Source organism: Condylostylus longicornis, unplaced genomic scaffold (assembly GCF_029603195.1).
Source record: "Condylostylus longicornis isolate FDR11 unplaced genomic scaffold, ASM2960319v2 ptg000048l, whole genome shotgun sequence".
Lineage (NCBI taxonomy): Eukaryota > Metazoa > Arthropoda > Insecta > Diptera > Dolichopodidae > Condylostylus > Condylostylus longicornis.
Window position 1 is genome coordinate 18824823 of NW_026578017.1, and position 20942 is coordinate 18845764.

Consider the following 20942-nt stretch of genomic DNA (forward strand, 5'->3'; position numbering starts at 1 on the left):
TAATTAAATAAAAATTAGAATCTGAATTTAAATGCATTGTGATTTTTGTTACTTGTTTATCTATGAAAAATATGTAATTATATATTAATACATTAATAACATCCAAAAAAATAATAATATTAATTAATAATTATTAAATAATAATAATATTCTTAATAATAATAATAATAATATAATTCAAATAATATGATAAAAATAACAACAATATTAACAATAGTGGTAATTGAAATAGTAATAATAAATAAATATTTTATAAAATTATTTGAAGTTATAAAAAAAGATATAATGAAAATGAAAATTAGAAAAAAAAGGTAATTGGTTAATTTTATAAACGCAAAGAAAAAAAATAATAATTTAAAATATTTAGACTTAATAAATGTAGATTATATTATTATTAAAATAAAACTGGAAAAGATTTTTTTTACAATTATTTTGATTAATACTAATTTGCATTTCCTCCATGATTTAAAATTAAATTTAATATCAAATATAAAAATTAATTAATTAGTTTTGAAATAGTTAAAATAAAGATATTTATAAGAATATGTAGTAAATAAGCTATCTTAGTATATACGTACGTATGTAATTAAAAAAAAAATATAATTAAAAATTGTCCTAGTTTTATTAGTTATAAAGAATACAATAAATTTTATGCAAAATAATTATTGTATAAATAATTAAACAAGAAAAATTTAATAAATGTATAAAATATTCTTTTAATAAAACTCAGTTTTTAAGAAAATAATGTACATATTTAAAAATTTTAAAATATCTTTTTCTTAAGTTAAACCTTACTTCTATTAAAAAAAGTTCAGTATTTCAAGTATTTGAAAAGAGTAAGTAATATAATAAAAAAAGGAAACTATATCGAACAAAAAAATAAAAAAAAAATAATTAAAGAAAAAAAAAGGAAAAAAAATAAAGCTATGTATTTGTAAACTATTGTTTTATTTCTAAGTAAATTTTTCAAAGTTTTCTATTCAATCCTTTAAAAATTATCTATAAAAAACTGAAAATTAAAATTCGAGAACAGCCAGCATGAAAGAACTGAAACCTGTTTTATCATATAAATTGTGGTAATAAAGTTTTTTTAAAGTTTATAATTTACACAATAATTTCGAATTTCTTGACAGTTTTAAATCATTTTTATTCATAAAATGAGAACATTTGAAGCAAATTTTTTTTTTAAATTTTAAAGCCCCTTTGTATAAAGATTTCCACCTACTTTAAAGTTCTATATTAGAGCTTTCATTTGCTTTGTATCAGAAAATATGAGTTACAAATCCTCATTTAAAAAAGAAAATTTCAAAATACATACAAATAATTTTATTAAATTTTATTTTGACATATTTTCCATCATCATCACTTCAGTGGAAGGTAATCCTTTATAAATCCAATCGCTTACATTCGCAGTGTTGTCAATTTCTTCGTCAGCACTGCTACTTTCCTTTTCTTCATTTTCAGTAATTTCAACAGAACTTTTGTCATTTTCTATTTCTTCACTCGCTCCATCTTCTGGTATATTAGTAATAGCATTTATGGAATCATTTTTTGTGATTTTATTAGACTGCTTATTAACTACTGAACTTTCAATGGATTTGTTATTTAATTGAGAATCATTTTTACTAGATGCTAAACGATGTAAACGTTCAATTAGTGTTATAAAGTGTTTTTTAAATTTATCAAATTCAAAATTTCCCGAACATTTTGTATTATACGAAAATGTAGGAATATCAGTAATCTTATTTGTTGATTTATTTGAGTATTGTAAATAATGATGATGATGTAACATAGTAATTGAATGCTCCAAGGTCTCTTCCCAACTCTGTATTTTTTAATATTAAAAATTGTATTATTTATTTATATAATATAATTTTAAATAAGCATACCTTATCGAGCCAATCTTCTATTGGATAAGATAAAACTGATGTTACAATGTCAATTATTTTCTTTTCAATATTCAAATTGCTTGTAATTAGATTAGTTAAAGCAATTGCACATGATAAATTGCATTTTTTCCTATTATGTATCAATAGTTTATTAGTTACGTAATTCAATATTTTAAATAGTAGATTTTAATATAAAATTAGGAATACGTAACGTTCTTGTGCATAAGAATTTTTTAAAACTTTAAATGATTTTCTAAATTAACTAATATTGTGATAAAAAAATTGAATTTGATTACACAAATTAATTCTTTTGTTTAGAATATGCTGAAGATAACAATGGCTGTTGAAGCTGATTCCTTTTTTTGAAAAATTTGAGTTTCAGAAATTTAATTGAGACAAAATTAAATTATATAATTCTTTACTCTTCTTAGTTTTACATTAGATCAAGGCTATCCAAACTTTTAAATTTTCAACAAAAGTGGTATGGACTTTTCCATCAGAATTCGCATGCAAGCATGTTTGGTTCTTTAAATTTTCTTGATTTTTTGTACTACAGTTAAAAAACCAAATTATCATTTTATCTAATTTAATTCATAGAAACATTAACTGCAACCACCCATTAGATATTGTCGGTCGGATTAATTACAATACTAGGGGGTTTGAGATCTCTACTCTAAGTAGAGAAAAATTCATTTTTTTTTTATTTAAATTTACTAATTTATGAATTCTTTTAATCCAAAAACACATGTGTTTTCATTTAATGCATTCAATACACAGTCAAAATAATTATAAATTATTAGAAATATCTAAATATATATGTATGTATATATATTCTTATAAAATAAGTTATTAACAAGAATTAATTTATTAAACTGCTACATATTTAGTAAAATTTTTTAAATTTTAAAATAATATTTAAAATATTATTTTTTTGCCTAATTTTGTTTGTATTTTATATTTTGCTTTTCCTTTAATAACCTTCAATGCACAAATGCGTTCACACATACATTAAAACTTACCCATATTCCATATTTCTCAATGAAATTAATTTATCCCCTTCAGTAACTAAATCATCGTAGTTTTTTTCGATCAACATCATTAAACCATCAATGGGTTCATCTTCTCTTTTTGATTGCAAGGACGTTTGAAATAACTTAAATTGATTCCAAAGAGCATCCATTAGTAACTGTAAGAAAATATGATGAAAGTAAATGTAATAAAATAAGCAAAATTAATAGCAAAAAAAAAATTATGGAAACACAAAAAAAAAGAAATTTATAAAACATAAAGTAAAAATTAAAATTAACAAATAATATGTTATATATATATATATATTATAAATATGTATTAGGTATATATATATATATACATGTATAAAAAGGATATAATATGAAAAATATTTAAAAATCATTAATGGTATCACACATGTCATAGATTTTTATGTACATATAAATAAAAATATTATAATCCTGTTATACATAGAATATAAACACGTGTATGTATGTATATTCGTATATTATGATATTATGAAGCTATTCATTTGATATAATAAGAATATTTTTCACACAACAACATACAGTTTGTTTTCTTAACGCTTTTTGAATATCATGATGATTTTCAATTCTATGGATTATTTCATCATATGGTATTGATGGCGCCATTAGAATATCTTTTCGATTATATTGGTTACGAATTTTATTACGTTCAGCTTTTATAATATCCTTTTTCATCATCAGCATGTCGTCCGATAAAGTTGCTGTTATTAAAGAGGCATCTAAATTTTTAGCATAATTTATCATAGCTTCTAACACGGCAGGAATTGCTTCAAGGTTATCCGATTGTATTCTATAATTTTGAATTAAAAAAAAAAATAAATATATAAAAATATATTTGCTTGCACATACTATGTAAATTTTGTATAGGCACTTATAGGCTTGTGCAAATTTTTAAATTAATAAAAATTGCAACATGTGAACTAATTAATATTTAAATATTGAATGTACTTGTTAACTTGCAAAATTAAAAAAAAAATGTTTTACGAATTATAACATAATATTAAAAATAATCCGAACTTAAAATATACATGTAATTAGTTTTAAGAACCTGAATCTATTTGGATTATTTTTAGCCGCTACCACAGTTACAACGGCATCTGTATGAATTAATCGTAATCCAATCGCTTGAACATTTGAAACGTCAGTTTTTCTTTTAAAAAAATTAGAAAAAATTCCCGTTAACTTATGATTTGAAGATCTAGTGTCTTTCACATAACTTATAATTAACTTAATAGCAGCATCTTTCTGAGGTGAGCATTCTATATAAAACAAATTTAATGGTAGATATGCATCTTTTCGTAATACTCTTGGGATACCCTATTTAAATATATTGAATTTTTATATAATTAAAATAAATATTTATATATTATTTTAAATTTAATATTGATATACGTACTTGTTTATTTATATAAGATACAAATGCTTCAACTTTTAAAGTAGATATGTTTACATTTTCTGTTATATAAAAATAAGTATTAATCATTTCGGATGTTCCAGCTGTAACATTGTTAATTGTTGTAAAAGAATTTGAACTTTGAATTTTATCTGACATTAAAAATGTAATTTGTAATTGTTCTAAATCTTCTTTAGATTTATAACGTACTCCACCAGCACACATTAAAATATTTTTATCCTTAAGATCATCAGATAAAATTTCAAATGTGCACGATTCCACTGTAGATAATATTGAAAATTCAATTTCTAATTCAGATGATGATGATGTATTTTCTATTTTATTATCAATTCCTTCTAATTCGATACCATTTTTTATTTCTTTTTCTAGTTCTAGTAATTCATTATGAGCTTTTTCAAAATTCATATCTTGTAAATTTAATGGTGGAACTTTAAATGTTAATGGTTCAGAACCTAAATATCCAATATTTAAATGTCCAGTTTCGCTAAGGGTAACAATTGCACCAGCTAAACTGCAATTTGAACGTTTAATTGCAACTGGAATTTGTTCTAATTGTGATGCCCAAATTAATTTCATATCATTATAAATTAATAAAGTTGAACTGTCTGAAATAACAGCTGTTATTAAATTGGCATTTGGTTCTAAAAATATAGAAATAAATATCAATTCAAATATATGTAATATACGCAAAAGACATTATTAAAACTTACCCCAATACCATCCAACAACAAATGAACAAAAACATTTTGGAGCATAATCTAATTTAAGGATAAATTGTAAACGGCCTTCATCACTTACACTTATTAGATTATGTTCCCCAAGAATCATTATAACAGCCTTATCGCTAAAAAAAGAACAACAGAACTTTATTATTTATAATTTTTTTAAAATGTAAATTTGTAAAGTTTTACTTAGTGACTTGCACTTGTGTAACATCAAGAATGAATTCCCCCAGACAAATAGACCAAGATGGCTTAATTTCATTATTAGAAGAATTATATTGAGATAAGTTTTGATAACTGAAGTTAATTACATTTTCTTTTAGTTGACAGGATATAATTGGGAAAAAGTAACATTGTATACCTGAAACATTCCAATTCCCATGAAAAATTAACTCTTACAAAAGAATCTATTCTTGGAATATATCTTATCACTGTTGGCAATGAAAAACCTGGCATTTCAACATTGTAAGATATGCCATCTTGTTCATAAAATGTCAAATTACCATCCATGTGTGTTATGCAAACTAAAAATGTGAAGTAATATTTAATGTTTCACTTTCTTGTTTGAATTCAAAAATTTAGAATATGATCTTTTTATGTTATAATTACTGAAATCTCTTCCTTGAATTTTTCCGAATGCTCCTTTACATGCAGAAAAAGCTGGAATTTTAAATTTATGTTCTGTGACTGGTTGTAGACGATATGAATTTCCTTGATCTGTAACACCATCCATTTTTAATAAAGTATATATTGAAAGTTTTGATAAATGTAAAACACCTAATTGATTTGTGTTTTCGTTTCGTTGTGATCTAAAATCATTATAAAAATTTTTGTTATTTAAGATCTATTAACAAATTGAAAACTCTAAAAATTATTTGTATATTAAATACTCACCCTGAAAATTTTCCATATAATAAACCAATAACAGGATTATCGAATTTCGTTTCAAGTATTAAATCAGTTGGTTTAAATTCACCTAGTGTTTCATAGGTAGTTTCTGGATAAAATATACTTAAATTACCATTATGTGAACCAACAATAATAAAATCTTTTTCGTTATCAATTAATCCAAAACGACAACATAATAATGATGCTGAATCATAATTTTCTTCAACATCTGTGCACTGAGTTTTCCACCATGTACAAACTTTAAAAAGTGACATTATTTTTCTTTGTTTTTTTTCTAAATATTTAAAATTAAATTAACAAAAATTAAATTTTATTTATATATTTTTGCATATTTTTAAAGAAAGCCAATAAAAGCAAATTATTTTTAATTTTTATGTACGAGGACAATATAAAAACATTTGTTTATACCAAAAGCAACTATAGCAACCATTATTGATTTGATAATATGTTTATGCATATATGCATTTATGTATACCTACATAAAGTATGTTATGGTATCCAACAGGTGTCAAAACTGACCTAGAATTTCGAAAAATATTGGTTGCAATATTCAAATAAATTTAAAATATTGTGAGATTTAAAAATATTTGAGGTTTCGAAATAATTACATTTGTAATAAGGACCATACACATACTTTTATAATTGTTTAAATAAATGACAATGTGATGCTGTATAGTATTATAAAGCAATAACAAGAAACACTATATTTATTGCATATGTATGTAGCATGTACTATATTGAATGCACCCGTAAATAAAAATAATGTTAAAAGTTTTAGGGTTTTGTCTTAACTAAATATTAAATTTGCATACATTTTGGCGAAAATATAATATCACCTCAAACATGTATATTATATTGCATGATTTGTGTATTTATATGTAAAAATATGTAGATAAAAAAATTTCTATTCTTTATTATGGATGTTATTATGGAAGAGCCTTAACTGAAAATTAAAATTTTATTTGAAAAATTTTATTTAAAAATAGAATTTAGTGACCTTAATTAATTAATGTTTATCAACTGTTATTCAAAAAAAAAACCTTATGCTTGATCAATTGGGCTTTAAAAATAATTGTTTTAATTTTTCCAATTTGAAGTTGCCTATGTTTCGGAGAAATAACAATATTGAAAAAAAAACATGTACTAAAACTTAATTGAATATTTTGTTTTAACAGTTTTTCGAACAGAGTATTTACATTTATACCGTTATATCTTGTTTCTATACATATAAAAATTAAATTCATTTATAGCATGTAGTAAATGTTCCGTTTTACTCAGCATGTATTTAAAAAAAAATGCTGTCAACTTTATGTTTTTTCGGCAACATTTTGGCAAACATTTGCTGTTTATATTATTTTAGTACTTTTAAATGCAAAAGCTTTTAAATTTTTAGTACATAACAGTTAGTTTTTAATTAAATACATAAATTAATAATGATTAGTGTTTATTATAATATTTGGAAAGCATTAATATAAGAAAAATTAGAATATTTTTTTCAAAAAAAATTTAAATTTAATAAATTCTTCTAAAATGAAATAAAATTAAATTGCATTTCATATAAAATTCTTATTCATAGACTTTTATATGTGCATATCTTAAACATATATATATACATCTATTAATATTTATATATATAGAAGCGATAGAACATCTACTTTTTTCTTATTTTATAAATAAATACATTCTTGTTATTCCAATATAAAAATTATATCTAAAGGGAGTCTAAGTCAATACAACACTGTGTCTCCATCATTATGTTATGTTTAATTCACACTTACATATGTTTAAAAATATACCGAACCAATAGTGGTTGAAGCATGCGTCATTTGCGAGTTATGATAAGAAATAATAAAATCTTGATTGAAAATTATTAAAAATGACGATTAGTATTATTAAGATAAAAAAATCATGTGGAAATTAGTCAAAACTCGATATCAAGAAATTTGTTAATCCCGATATGGTAAATATCGGGTTATCGACAACTTCGTAAAATTAATTATAGTTAGGTTTATTTCATAACAACTTAGCTTCATAACAACTTTAAATATTTTTATTTCTTAATTTGCTCATGAAGTGCTGGTAAAGCAAAAATACAGCAAATTTAGTATTGTCCCATCCTCGTTTTTTTGTTTTATTTTAGGTTTGCCTGACTATAATAAAGTACCATTTTGTTCAAACTTTTATAAAATATCATTTTCGAGTTTTCTATAGTTTTTTTGAAATATTTATAAATTAGCGTGTGTTACATGTATACTCATAACTTAAAACGAATCATTCAATAAATAAATGGTATTTCCGCTTTGTTGCTAAAATATAATTTTTTATAGTATGTACTCGTTTATGTACTCGTAATGTAAAGTGAAAATAAAGGAAAGCTTTTTAATGCTCAGTCTTTTATCTTATTTCACTTTGATTACTATTAATTTTTTTTTGTATATGAAAGCGTGTAGTGTATATTGTATGTATATTGTATAGGAAAATTTTTATAAATCACAGTTTCCAAAGTACTTAACATCTATATAACATCTATATACACATACTTAATATGAGTATATAGACTATCGACTGCATATATATGTACATAAAATATTCGTATGATTGCATATGTTTTAGGTATATGATATTTAAGTAAATATCATTGTGGCGGTATTTATCAGAAAGAAATGCATATTGTCGAAATGCAAATATTGATGATTCAGTAAAAGTTGATTTGCGACATTTTCTTTATCCATATAGTTTTTTTTTTGTTGTTTTGTTTATATTTCTGTTTGATTTTATTTTTATTGCAAGTAAATATAATTTGATAAAAAAGAAATGACTTGATGCAAAGAATAAAAAAAAAAATATATAATTTTTCTGTTTTTCTTTTTTTTTTGTTTTCAAATTGGCGGTATAATTTAAGAGCATTTTATTAAATGTTTTCAAAAAAAAATATAATTAAGTGTTATATTTAAATATTTTGTACATGTACATTATATAGGCTTCTATGATATCTATAAATGTTGTATTATAATTAGAGGTATGCAATGTTAATTTATTTAAAGTTGATAAACATGCATACATACATAAATATGTATATAAGCTTGGCGCCTTTATCGGAAATTACATTTAATGTGCGTAATATTTTAATGTATAAAATGCAATATCATGTTTTAGATTTGTTTTTTTTAAATGATAATATCATAAAATATGTAATTGTTATTTTGATGTAGAAAATTAATTAGAGCTTATTTGAATTACCTATAAAATAGTGTCAAATTTTAAGTATATACAATTATTATTGTGTTGTTTGTACCATTTAATTTACGAATTTCAATTTAAATTACATATTTTATCTATATATAATGCACCATACATATATATATATTAATAGTAATTGTACAATAATACAAGAGTATGTAAGTTTTAAAATTCTAATATGTGTGCATGTATATATATATACTGTGTACAAACACATACATTTAATAAACTATATATACGAACCAAAACAAAATATATTTAAATATTTTTGCAGTTAAGAGTAAAAATATAAAACAAAAAATTTAAAATTTATGTTGCACGTGCCATATATTTTTATAAAATTTTTATGTTTTTTTCTAATGTTTCACCTATACAAGTAATTTTATACGTCTTTTATTTATGATTTTACATAATCTTATGTTATGTACTTATTGTATACATATATTAGATTTATGTTACAATAATTTGATGGTCTATAATAATAATTAATAATGGGAAAATATTAATAAAATTGCTAACGTAATTTATTTAAAACAATTTTAATTATTTGAAACATGATATCATTATAATAAATTTGTTTTGATGTTGTAATTATGTACGATGAAAAATTGTATTTGGTCAAATTACATTATATGTTTTTGTAAATTTTTTTCTTAATATTTGGCTTACATGTATACATTTGTTTATTATACTTGAATTATTCTACAAAAATATATACATACAAGTATAAGTATTAAAAATTACTTAAGTCTCAGTAATACTTAACGATATACACAAAATGCAGGAAAAAGTTAAGAGCCATATTCAAAGAAACATAGTTATTAAATTGGGACCGTTTCCGAGCTACAGGGATTTTAGGAAAATTTGGCAAGTTTTCATTTTAACATTTCTAAGTTTTTTTTTGCTAATAACTTCCTTTCCGAAATAGATAGAAACTTCAAACAAACAATTTTTGAAAATGCCATTAGAACAGTTTTTGAAATTTTATGTAAATAAATTTACTAAAATTCGTAAATAATTTGAAATTATACGATGCGGTCGGTTATGTGCAATTCAAATAAAACTCCATTCAAAAATGAGAAGGTTGAGATTAGTTTTAAATTTCAATAAAAAATGTATGACGGAATTTAATAATTGAAAAATAAGTTGAAGAACTTAAGTTTTCTAATGGAATATCTCTTATACTTGTTCTACTAATTTTTATTTATCCGTTTTTTTTTTTTTAAATTAAATAATTTTAATTTTAGTGATAACACATGTGACGAATATTTACGAAAATTATTAAATTTTTATATAAATTTTATTCTTTTAAAAGAATTAATTTCATATATGATAGTAAATTCTATTATGCATTTTATTAAAAGAGCTCCTATATACTTAGTAGTAGTAGAAGTCAAATGTTGTCTATCTGTAGTTACTAAAGAAATGTACTGACATTGAAGTTTTGATTACTATATTTCGATGAATTATTGAAATATCTAAATTTGTTCTTCATAACTTAAATACCAGTCGAAATTTCAGTATTTAATAAAAAAATTTTCAAATTAATTATACTAAATTTGGGCTTTCCATAGTATGAAACAATCCTATAATATGTCAAACAGATTTAACTTTTTGTATATTTCCACGTATTAAATAAGATACATAAAATTATTTTAAACCATCTCGTTAATTTTACTCATTATAATGTATGAATATGTACAAAAATGATGTATGTATATAAACATTTCAGATTTTGTTTATGTACGTATAAGAAATTGTTCCTTTTAATTTTAAATTAAAATTAATACATATATACATACATAGTTATCATTTCAACAAATTTGAATTATCCTTATAGAAACATTTCTTTTACACTTAATCAAAAAGGAACATTTATGAGTGTATGTATGCCTATATAAAAACGCATTACAAAATTAAAATTCTTTATATTAACATTTTCCACAACATAATAACACAACACAACAGAATGTTGCTCAACATTTATTATTATTACTATCAAAGTTATAAGAAATAAAAATATAATATTATATTGTACCAAGTTAAATTATACACAGTTTAGAATACTGTTATAACAGTATATATTAGACAGTATTATTATAATATTTACTGGTACAATAATATTATCAAGAAACTGTGAATGAAGATACATAATCATAGAAACATTTTCCTTCTGTTCAACAAAAACAAAACAACAAAATATAAAGAAAACAACAACAACATGAGAAAAAAAAAAGAATCAGAAAAATATAAAAACTTTTCACAGCACACAAAGTTTTGTTTAAGTAGAAAATAAAAAAATTATTTTTTCACAGTCACAGTTAAAATCAGTTTCGGTGTGTTTCATTAATTTTAGTATGTATTTACTCAGCAGCAGTGACGTACGTTCGTGGTTGCTTATCATTCGCGTTGCCGATATTTTAATTAAATAAAAAAAATAAAATAAATAAATAAATATAAAAAAAAAATAATATCATAAAACTATCTTTCATTTTTTTTTTATTAATTCTTTAAAATTAAATTAAATTAAATTTATAATGAGAAAATAAAAATAACAAATTTTATATATTAAATAAGGAAAGTAGAAAATAACAAAAAAAAAACAAACAGAAAAAGCTTGAAGCTTTTTTAACGTTATTTTGTATTTTTTTTTATCACTAAGCGACGGTTTTCGTTATTAGTTTATTACTTTTGTCTTTTCTTGAGATTTTTTTAACCTTTTCTTGAAAATAAAAAATAAAATATTTGCTATATAGTGATTGGAATTATAAGAATTCAAAAATATTAAAAAAAAAAATCATTGTATACATAAAATAAATTGTCAATATAAATTAGTTTAAATTCTAAAATTCCAAAAATTGGTATATTTAAAAAAATTTTAATTATTTTAATATACAAATTGTTATTTTACCAGATTTAAAATATAATAAAAATTGAATTAATAACAAATAAAAATTAATTTACAAATAATATAATTGCGATTTTATAAATTTGAATAATTCAGAAATTAATAAATAATTTGTGAAAAGAAATTTTGTAATTAAAATTTTATTAAATGTGGCATACATAATTACATATATTAAATTTAAAAATAAATAGAGTAAATTACAGGAAGATTTAAGTGAGGTGTTAAAACAAAAAGAAAGAAATTCTCGTTTTAGCGGGAAATTTTTTATCTTTAATTTTTCTAATATTTTTAATATTAGAAAATTTAATTCTTTTAGAATTAAATTTGAATATTGAAAAAGTGCTTTAGTCTTTTTTTTTAGAAGAAAATTTCCATTAATTTTATTTAATAACACAAGAAGGAATCAAATTTCAAAATAAGGTAAATACCATTAGTATTATTCTGATAGCAACAAGTGTTCTTTTTTTTCCTTTTTTCTCAAAAATTTCCAATTTATTATTGTACAACTACAATATAGTAAGAAAATATATATGTAGATATGTACATATACGAGTATTATACGTAATATTTCATTTTTTTTATTATATTTTGTAATATTTTCAATTACTTTTGTATCCTTAAAAAATTAATCTATGTTGTTTTTTGTTTTGTTAATGAAATTAATATGAGTATAATTACATACATTTCTACGTGTAATAAATTTTGTTTTTTTTTTTTTGATTTATTTTTGACCTTTTCATTCATTCAAAATATAAATTTAAAATAATAATATTTTATATTTGGTATATGTACAATACTTATTTGGCAGTATTATTTTGTTATCACAAATAATATATTTTTAAATTATTATATATACAAATTTATTTAATAAAATATTAAATGTTATAATTTAAGTATTTAATATTTATATAATTATTATTTATATACACACATATATAAAGATGTACATTTAAACAACATTAAATTTGAAAGATTGAAATTGGATTTAAAAAGTTTAGTTTGCAATTACCATCGATTCTTAAAAATATAATTTAAATTCTTGAAATTATAAGAACCTTAAATATGAGTACATACATATGTATATATGAATGTACATATGTAATACTATAATGTAAATGGAAAATATTAAGGAAATTAAATTGTAATTACAGGAAATAAATAAATAATATTATAGGAGTTCTTATCGTATACATAAATAGAGTATTCGTGCTCTTTTAAAAAGGAATTTTCCACTATACACACACTGATATTTTGAATAAGATTTGATTATCAATTAATTGATAATTGAAAAATATTAATAATAATAATTTTATTTCGATATGTCAAACATATTCCATAATTTAAAATTTTTTTTTTAATTGTCATAAATAATAAATAATTTTATTTGAGTACTATGACTTTTAATTCAAAACCAAATCAAAAATAAAATTAAATTAAAATTTAAAATTTTTTTATTAGTTATAATGAAATCAAAATAAAATGGTAAAGTTTTTCCAAAAATGGCAAATTTTTCATCAATTGAACTCGATTTATGACTAACTGTTTTCAATTGCTCTAAAATTACCCTAAGAAATAATTGTTTGATAATTGAATTTTTATTTATGGTAAAAAATGTTTTATCTGTTTCAGATTTTAATTTTAAAATGGAATTTATAATTCTACTTGTTCTTGAATAATTTTCAAATTAATTATAAATTTTTTTAGAGATTTGCAATTAATTTTTGACTAAATTGTCTGGTAATCCAATCTTAATAAATCTTTATTAAATAAATATATGTAGTTACAATTCTATTTAACTTTGATGTGGTGTATCATGATCTAGTCACATGGAAACATATTTAATGATCGAAAAATCATCTTTATTTCTAAGTACTGTGAACAAAGATAAAAAAAAGTACCTAATATGTACATTTTTTCCAGACTAAAACCGAATCATATTTGCAGATATGAAAACCAAAACAAAAAAGAAATATGAATTTTCTTAGAGAAATGCTTAATAATTAATTTATCCGATAAAAAAGTATCAGTTACAATTTCATTTAAATTTTATATTATTCTTATTTACATGTGGAAGGACCCGATGATTCAGGCATCAAAGTAAATTTCTTAACACATTGCTATATGAATGTCAATATATTTTTGTAATTTCAATTCATTATGAAATATATATTAAGTATCTGTTTTTGAAAGTATCAGAGGTATTCAAACTATAGATCGATTTATAAGTTGAAATTCTCAAACTTATTAATTTTCATTAATTTTAAGATAAAAATTTAGTTTTTTTAAAGTAATTTATTAGGTATTTATTAATGACTGATTCTAAATGAAAATGTTTAATTATATGTTTAATAATAATTAATAAAATAATTAAAAATGAATTTTAACATTTATTTTTTTACTAAGTAAATAATAATTATGAAATAAAAAATGCAAAGAGGGCACCAAAATTTATTTTTTAAAATTTTTTTGATTGTTACTTCTTCCACTATTTGTTATTTTTTGGTTTTTTGTAAAAGTTAATTTCATATTTTCAGCATTAATTAAACTAAAAATTTAAAATAAATTTTAATTAATCATTGCCAAGCCCATTGAAAATCTTGATCCGGGTTAAAAAAATTCATATTTATTTATTTATTCAGATCAAAAATTTGTGTTGTGTGAAATTTCAAACAACTTATTCCAAATAAGCTTTTCCTACGGGATTCTGTAGAAATTTTTGAATTTTATTATAGGCCATACATTGTTACTTTACCGAATTGTTTGCAAAATATATTTTGAGTGTGTTTAATTTTAAGTTAAATAATATGAAAATAGAGAGACTATAGGTAATCTTTTCTACTTATAAAAATCCTTCATGTTTGTAATAATGGATTTTACAGTTACGTTAGACAGAATTTTTAATTCATATAGTGAATCGGCAGACAATTGTAAGTTCTTCGTTAATTTTTTGTTCCAATTTTTGCAAGATAATCTCTTCTTTAAATTAATATTAAATTCCTACATTTATTAATAAAACAATAATGATTCATTTAATTTATTAATATTTGGAATCGTTACATAAGGTATAAGCAACTATATACTCTTATGTACATACATATTCTGTCTAATCTTACAAATTTTTAAACTAATATTTATTATATACATTTGGCTTTATAGATCTAAAAATTTTAATTTTCTAATTTAGGTTGATTAAACTTATTCAGGGCAAATTTTTTTTAAAAATAATATATTGAATTTATAAATTTAATATTTTATAATATGTATTCTTCATTTTTATTTTCACATATTTGTACATTTGTATGTTAAGTATTACGTATGTAAATTTTTTTTATTATTGTGATAGTATTAATCTGCCAATGAACGCATAAATCGCAAATTAATTAATTGTGGAAATTTTATCGCGTGCGTTTTATTTGTTTACTGTTTTCAATTTAAAGTTAAAAGATGTTAAGTTTTGTAAAAAAAAAATACTTGTACACTTGTATACTTGTATACAAGTATTATACTTGAGTATAGGTATATAGGAAAAGAAAAGATGTCAACAAGTATAAATTCAGAAAACAAAAAAAAATGATTGTAAATATGAGTGTTTACATGTGAAACGAAAGAGATGAAAATAATGAAGAGCCGGCGGAAAGAGTATTATTGGGGGAAAGGTCGTATAATGGCGCAATGCATTTTTCTTGAATTAATTAAGTTCAAAGTACTAACAATTACTTTTTATTTTATTGCATATACATATAGTTTATAGAAAAAAAATAATGAATTTATTTTTAATTAGAAAGCGAAAGCTATACTATTTTAATTTATTTTTATTCAGCAAAAGCAAATTTGTTTTGCATTAGCCTAATTTAGAGTTAGTAATCAATTTAAATTATATTCAGAATTATTATTTGGTTTTATAGTTTTGAGAACAAAATAAAATTTTAATTTTGACAATTAACACTTAGGCTATCGATACATTCGCCTATTCTTACCGGAAGCGGGTCAAATGGCCAGTATTTAAAATGTTATAGTATATGTCTTATTATGTCTAGTGGGAAAAATATCCATTAGGCCAATTAAGTACAAAATTCATAATAGTTTATATTTATTAAATTTAAAAAAACATAAAAATGATACAAGAAATTCTGACAAAAAGTTTAGAATCGGTCATTTGACCCGCTATGGTCAAATTAATAAGGTTAAATTAGTACCTGGCATTGCTAGCACCGAAAAACGGTACACTTGTAGAAGGTATGTAAGAATTTTTAAGGTTTTCAATTTGTAGAAACAAACTTGTTAGAATATGTTGCATTTTCATGGCATTTTAGAAGGATGATTTTCTCATAATTTTAAAATGATTTTTTTTCTCGTTCTAACTAACTTCATCTGACAATTTCTTTTCTTTGTTGATTGTTTTTTGCTTTTTTCACTTTAAATTATTTTATAAAGAGCAGCATTTTGCTTTAAAATAAAAACATTGTAAATAAAAACCTTTAAAATTACTTAATTGCCTTTGTTTAAAGAAACTTGCACCTTTCCTTATATAAAAATATAGGAAATAAATAATTATTTCAAAAATATAATAATTAATAGACTTGCACAGATTGGAATGAATTACCACTATATGATATAATCAGATATAAACTGAGATAAATTTCCATATCAAAGTTGGATTCAATTTCTCATAAATAAAATACATCTTTTAATAAGATCAATTTCGAAAGTACCTTTAAGCAACCTCACAAGCGAAAATCTGCTCAATCATATTCGAATGAGAATTTGTAAATCTATTTATCTTCCAAACCATACACTGTTATCTAAAAATTGGTCAAAACACTAAAAGATTTTTAACAAAAAATCAAAGATATAAAATTCGACTGCATTACAAAAAAACCAACGGTTGAATTCTATATAAAAATAATTATTAAATTTACTTTTAAAGTAATTTGGGAAATGAAGGATCATTTGGATAATATAGACTCTTTGATGTGCTATTTATGAAATTCTTATCTCTTCTAATGTGACACAATACATACAAATATAATTTTTGTAGTATAAAAAAAAATACACACATTTTGTTCATATAATATTAAAGGAAGTTTATAAATAAATGAAACGTTAAAATTTGCTTTTATATCTATCAGACAGTTTACTGTTACTAATATGTTACTAAATGAGCGAAAACATCTGTTTTGCTAAAATATTTTGTTTCACACTTTTATTTAAAAGGGTGTTGTGTTATAATTTAAGCGCCAACTAAAATTTTCTTTTATACTCTTGTTCATAAACTGATTATATAATTATGTTTCCATATACATAAAGCATGTGCGTGAACATACTCATATACTTGATGAATATGCAGTGTATATATGTGTATATAGTTTACAAACTACTGTTATTAATAACTTCTGTATATTAATTACAGTTCAATGAGCTGTATAAAAAGAAAAAAAAATATAACAAAAAAAAAAGAAAAGAGTACAATATGCAGCAATAACAAAAGTTAATAATCTTTTCTATTCGATTATTCAATGGTCCAAATATTCATTTCTATGTCAGTTAACACAGCATTTTATGAAAACTTAAACTAGTAGTACTTTTATATGTATATTGGTTTTATAATAATTTTTGATTGGAAAAGTTCTACACTTATATTCCCTATTGAAGTGGAAATAATTCTCATAGTTTTTTTTTTAAATGATGCAAGAAACATAATTATTATTATTATTACGTATGCCTCAATAGTTTAAAATGTTATTTTACATACACACTTATATGCATGTAGATTTCATGTGAATCAATAAATATGGTAAAGTAGCTTTTGAATGAAATATGAAAAACTATAAATCTCTAATTTATTTTTGTGTATTTATGTATGAATCGGTTCATATATAAGCTTGTTAAGAATTTACATATATGTATGTATATATTTACATTTATAAATATATATTTCATTTGTTAATGTTGAAATAATATAATTTAATGATATATTTTGTTTAATTATAGGTCAATTAAAATAGACCTTTTTTTTTTAAAAACAAAAAAGAATTTTCCAAACGTTTTATTACAATATACTTAATTTGTAGTTAGAAAAAGTGTCATATATATAACATTTTACTTAATATATTTTTGTATAATAAATGTTAAAGCTAGGCATATATGTTTTAATTAATTAATTAATACTTTCATTGCACTAATATTTTTAATGATTTTTATTAGACATTTATACAAATAGAAATTGTGTCCACATACGATGCATCATGTGAGTTTAGTTTTAAGTTATACATAGTATGCACATATCATACTTGTTATAATATATTCATGTCGTTAATGTATATTTGTCGTAAAACAATAATTTCATAGACAATGTAAAAGTGACAAAATGATTAATTTGGTTGGTCGGGTTGGTTCAGTAACTATATTATATTTATTATAAGCCGATTTTAGGGTTTTGACAATTTTTGAAGAAGGTAATCAAGGGTTTTTCTCAAAATTTTAGACGTTCTTAAAATGATGTTTAAAAAATGTAAATAATAAGATGAATCACAATGGTTTTTCAATGAAGAAACTAGGGACCAACAATTGAATGTTTACTCAAGACAAAACTTAGATTTTCGTCCATACTTACTTTGAGTGTAAAAAACTATAAGAGCCGATTTTATATTTTTAACAATATTTAAGACCTATTTGGTTAAAAAACTAACAAACACACTTTTCGGCAAAATTATACTCAAGGATTTAAATTTCTATTAAAACCCAAATAAAGATTTTTGGAGGTTTTTAGTGTTTAAAGGATATTTTCGTAATGTTTTGTTTACTTATGCAATTTTTCGTTTAACTACGTAATAAAAATGAATTTAAATGCAATTTCTAAATATTGTTCGGAGAATATAATATATCGTGTTCAATTATTTGATGACCACAACACAGATTTTTTATCTTACCTTTCAGATGGCATTAAAAGAATGAATTCGGAATATTTCTGCATATATGAAAAGTATACTGACCAGAATTTGTTTGGATTTTTTGGAATAAATATTAACAAACAATAAATATTTAATAAATATAAGTTGTAGACACATACATACATATATATAAAATGAAAAATATTAACAATATTTTATATAAAATTATTATTTAAATGTAATGAAAAATTTTGTAAAATTCTGTTGACAATTTTATTGTAGTAAGAAATTGTATTTTTTGCTTAATTTTATTTTAATTATTAAATTAATAATTATTCTTATGATAAAAAGCATTTTAATTAAAAATGTTTGGATCGTAAATGAAACAGTAGAAAATATGTGGAAACTGTTTGAATTTCATAAGAAAAAACATTTATTTTTACAGAAGAGTTTATTGTACTTCTACAATATATCAGCGATTTGTATATATATATATATATATATATATATATATAAGCTGGCTAGATTGTTTTGTAAATGTTTTGTAGTTTTAATTTAAAATAGTTCATTCATACTCAATAGGGTCTATATTTTATAAAGAAATTCTATTATTTTACTCTTTAACGTACCCTACCTATACTATAGCTGCTATTCTGTAAAATGTTTATTTGCTATACGAGTAAATCAATTTCTTTGTATAAATATCTAAATATACATATATATATATACATAATATTATAATTTTTAAATATATTACAACAACTGAACCAAAACTAGTCAACCAAACAAACTAATCAACCAGTAAACCCAACCAATTAACATTATATTTCAAAATAATACATCATTATTTCACATAAATATTACCCTGTGCCATTAATTAAAATCCCATATATTTTATTCAACAATATAATATAAGATATAATAAATTCTTGTACTTGACATGAATTGAAATTTTATACATGGTGTTTACATATTTTATAAAAAAAAAATGTCATGTATATATTATTTTTTATATGTATATCAGTACTTATATATATGGTATATATATAAATATATATATATATATATAAGTGTTGTAATATGTGCACTTGATGGGTTCAACAAAATGTATGTTTACATAAAATATATGAGTGTGTTACAAATATGTAGTTCAATTCAATGAACCAATCTTTTTAATTAATTCATTATAAATATTTGCGGGAGGTGGACATATACCCATTTTCAAATATTGAATATAAGACGGAAAAAAAAAGAAACAAAAAATGATAATACGAAATGAAAATAAAAGAAAGAAAAATTGAAAACTTTAAAACTAAAAGAAAATTAAAAAAAGAAAAGAAGAAAACGGAAAATTTTTTTATAGACAAAGAAACTAAATTTAGTAAAATAGAAAAAAAACATTTTTTTTGTAAAAAAGAAAATTGTTTTTCTTTATTATAATCATTTGTTGTAGCTTATACACATAAACACATATGTACATCTGAAATTTTCAATTATAAATAAATATATGAATAGTACAAATTATTATATACATACAAACAAGTGTTACTAACATTTTACAACTGGTGAGTAGAGAACATTTCTGTTAAAACGAAATGTAATACATTTGTCTAGGTATACCAACATAAAATGTATGATAGTGTCTGCAGGAATCCTATATAAAATTTAGATATTAAATTAGATGTCAAAATGCACTTAAAAATATAAGAAAACAAAAATTATATATAAAGTCAGATCTTTTTTCATTTCTCTGTCAGCATCATTGCCATCATTATCATCATCATTATTATCGCCATCATTATTTTTATTAAAATTCACTAAATGATATTTTCCACATCATCAATCCACCACTAAATCAGTCTGATATCAGTTACTTATTTATACACCATATTTTAATGGAAAGAAAATTATAAAT

General features: G+C 21.6%; 2 protein-coding genes across 2 annotated transcripts in view; one reads left to right on the plus strand and one right to left on the minus strand.

Moving 5' to 3' along the window:
- Window positions 1-1336: 1336 nt before the first annotated feature.
- LOC129611131 (protein PTHB1) lies at window positions 1337-6243 on the minus strand. Its single transcript, XM_055524097.1, has 12 exons — window positions 5975-6243; window positions 5690-5889; window positions 5442-5604; window positions 5270-5377; window positions 5069-5202; window positions 4676-4999; window positions 4341-4618; window positions 3993-4261; window positions 3467-3734; window positions 2909-3075; window positions 1890-2019; window positions 1337-1825 (listed from the first exon to the last, which is right to left on the minus strand). The coding sequence occupies exons 1-12, from the start codon at window positions 6241-6243 to the stop codon at window positions 1337-1339; spliced, it is 2799 nt and encodes a 932-aa protein (XP_055380072.1).
- A 6208-nt stretch (window positions 6244-12451) lies between these two features.
- Window positions 12452-20942, plus strand: part of LOC129610902 (BMP-binding endothelial regulator protein) — a 130796-nt gene continuing 122305 nt past the window's right edge. Inside the window, exon 1 of the mRNA XM_055523695.1 lies at window positions 12452-12557. The gene's annotated coding sequence lies outside the window, so the exon portion shown is untranslated. The remainder of the gene's footprint in view (window positions 12558-20942) is intronic.

What these genes read in the sequence shown, in the direction of transcription:
- LOC129611131 (XM_055524097.1), bottom strand. Translation starts at nt 6,243, where the DNA reads ATGTCACTTTTTAAAGTTTGTACATGGTGGAAAACTCAGTGCACAGAT. An exon ending in AAGCGTTAAGAAAACAAACT is followed by an intron (nt 3,076 to 3,466) that starts GTATGTTGTTGT and finishes ATTTTCTTACAG; the next exon opens with TTACTAATGGATGCTCTTTG. An exon ending in TTGAGAAATATGGAATATGG is followed by an intron (nt 2,020 to 2,908) that starts GTAAGTTTTAAT and finishes GATACATAATAG; the next exon opens with GAAAAAATGCAATTTATCAT.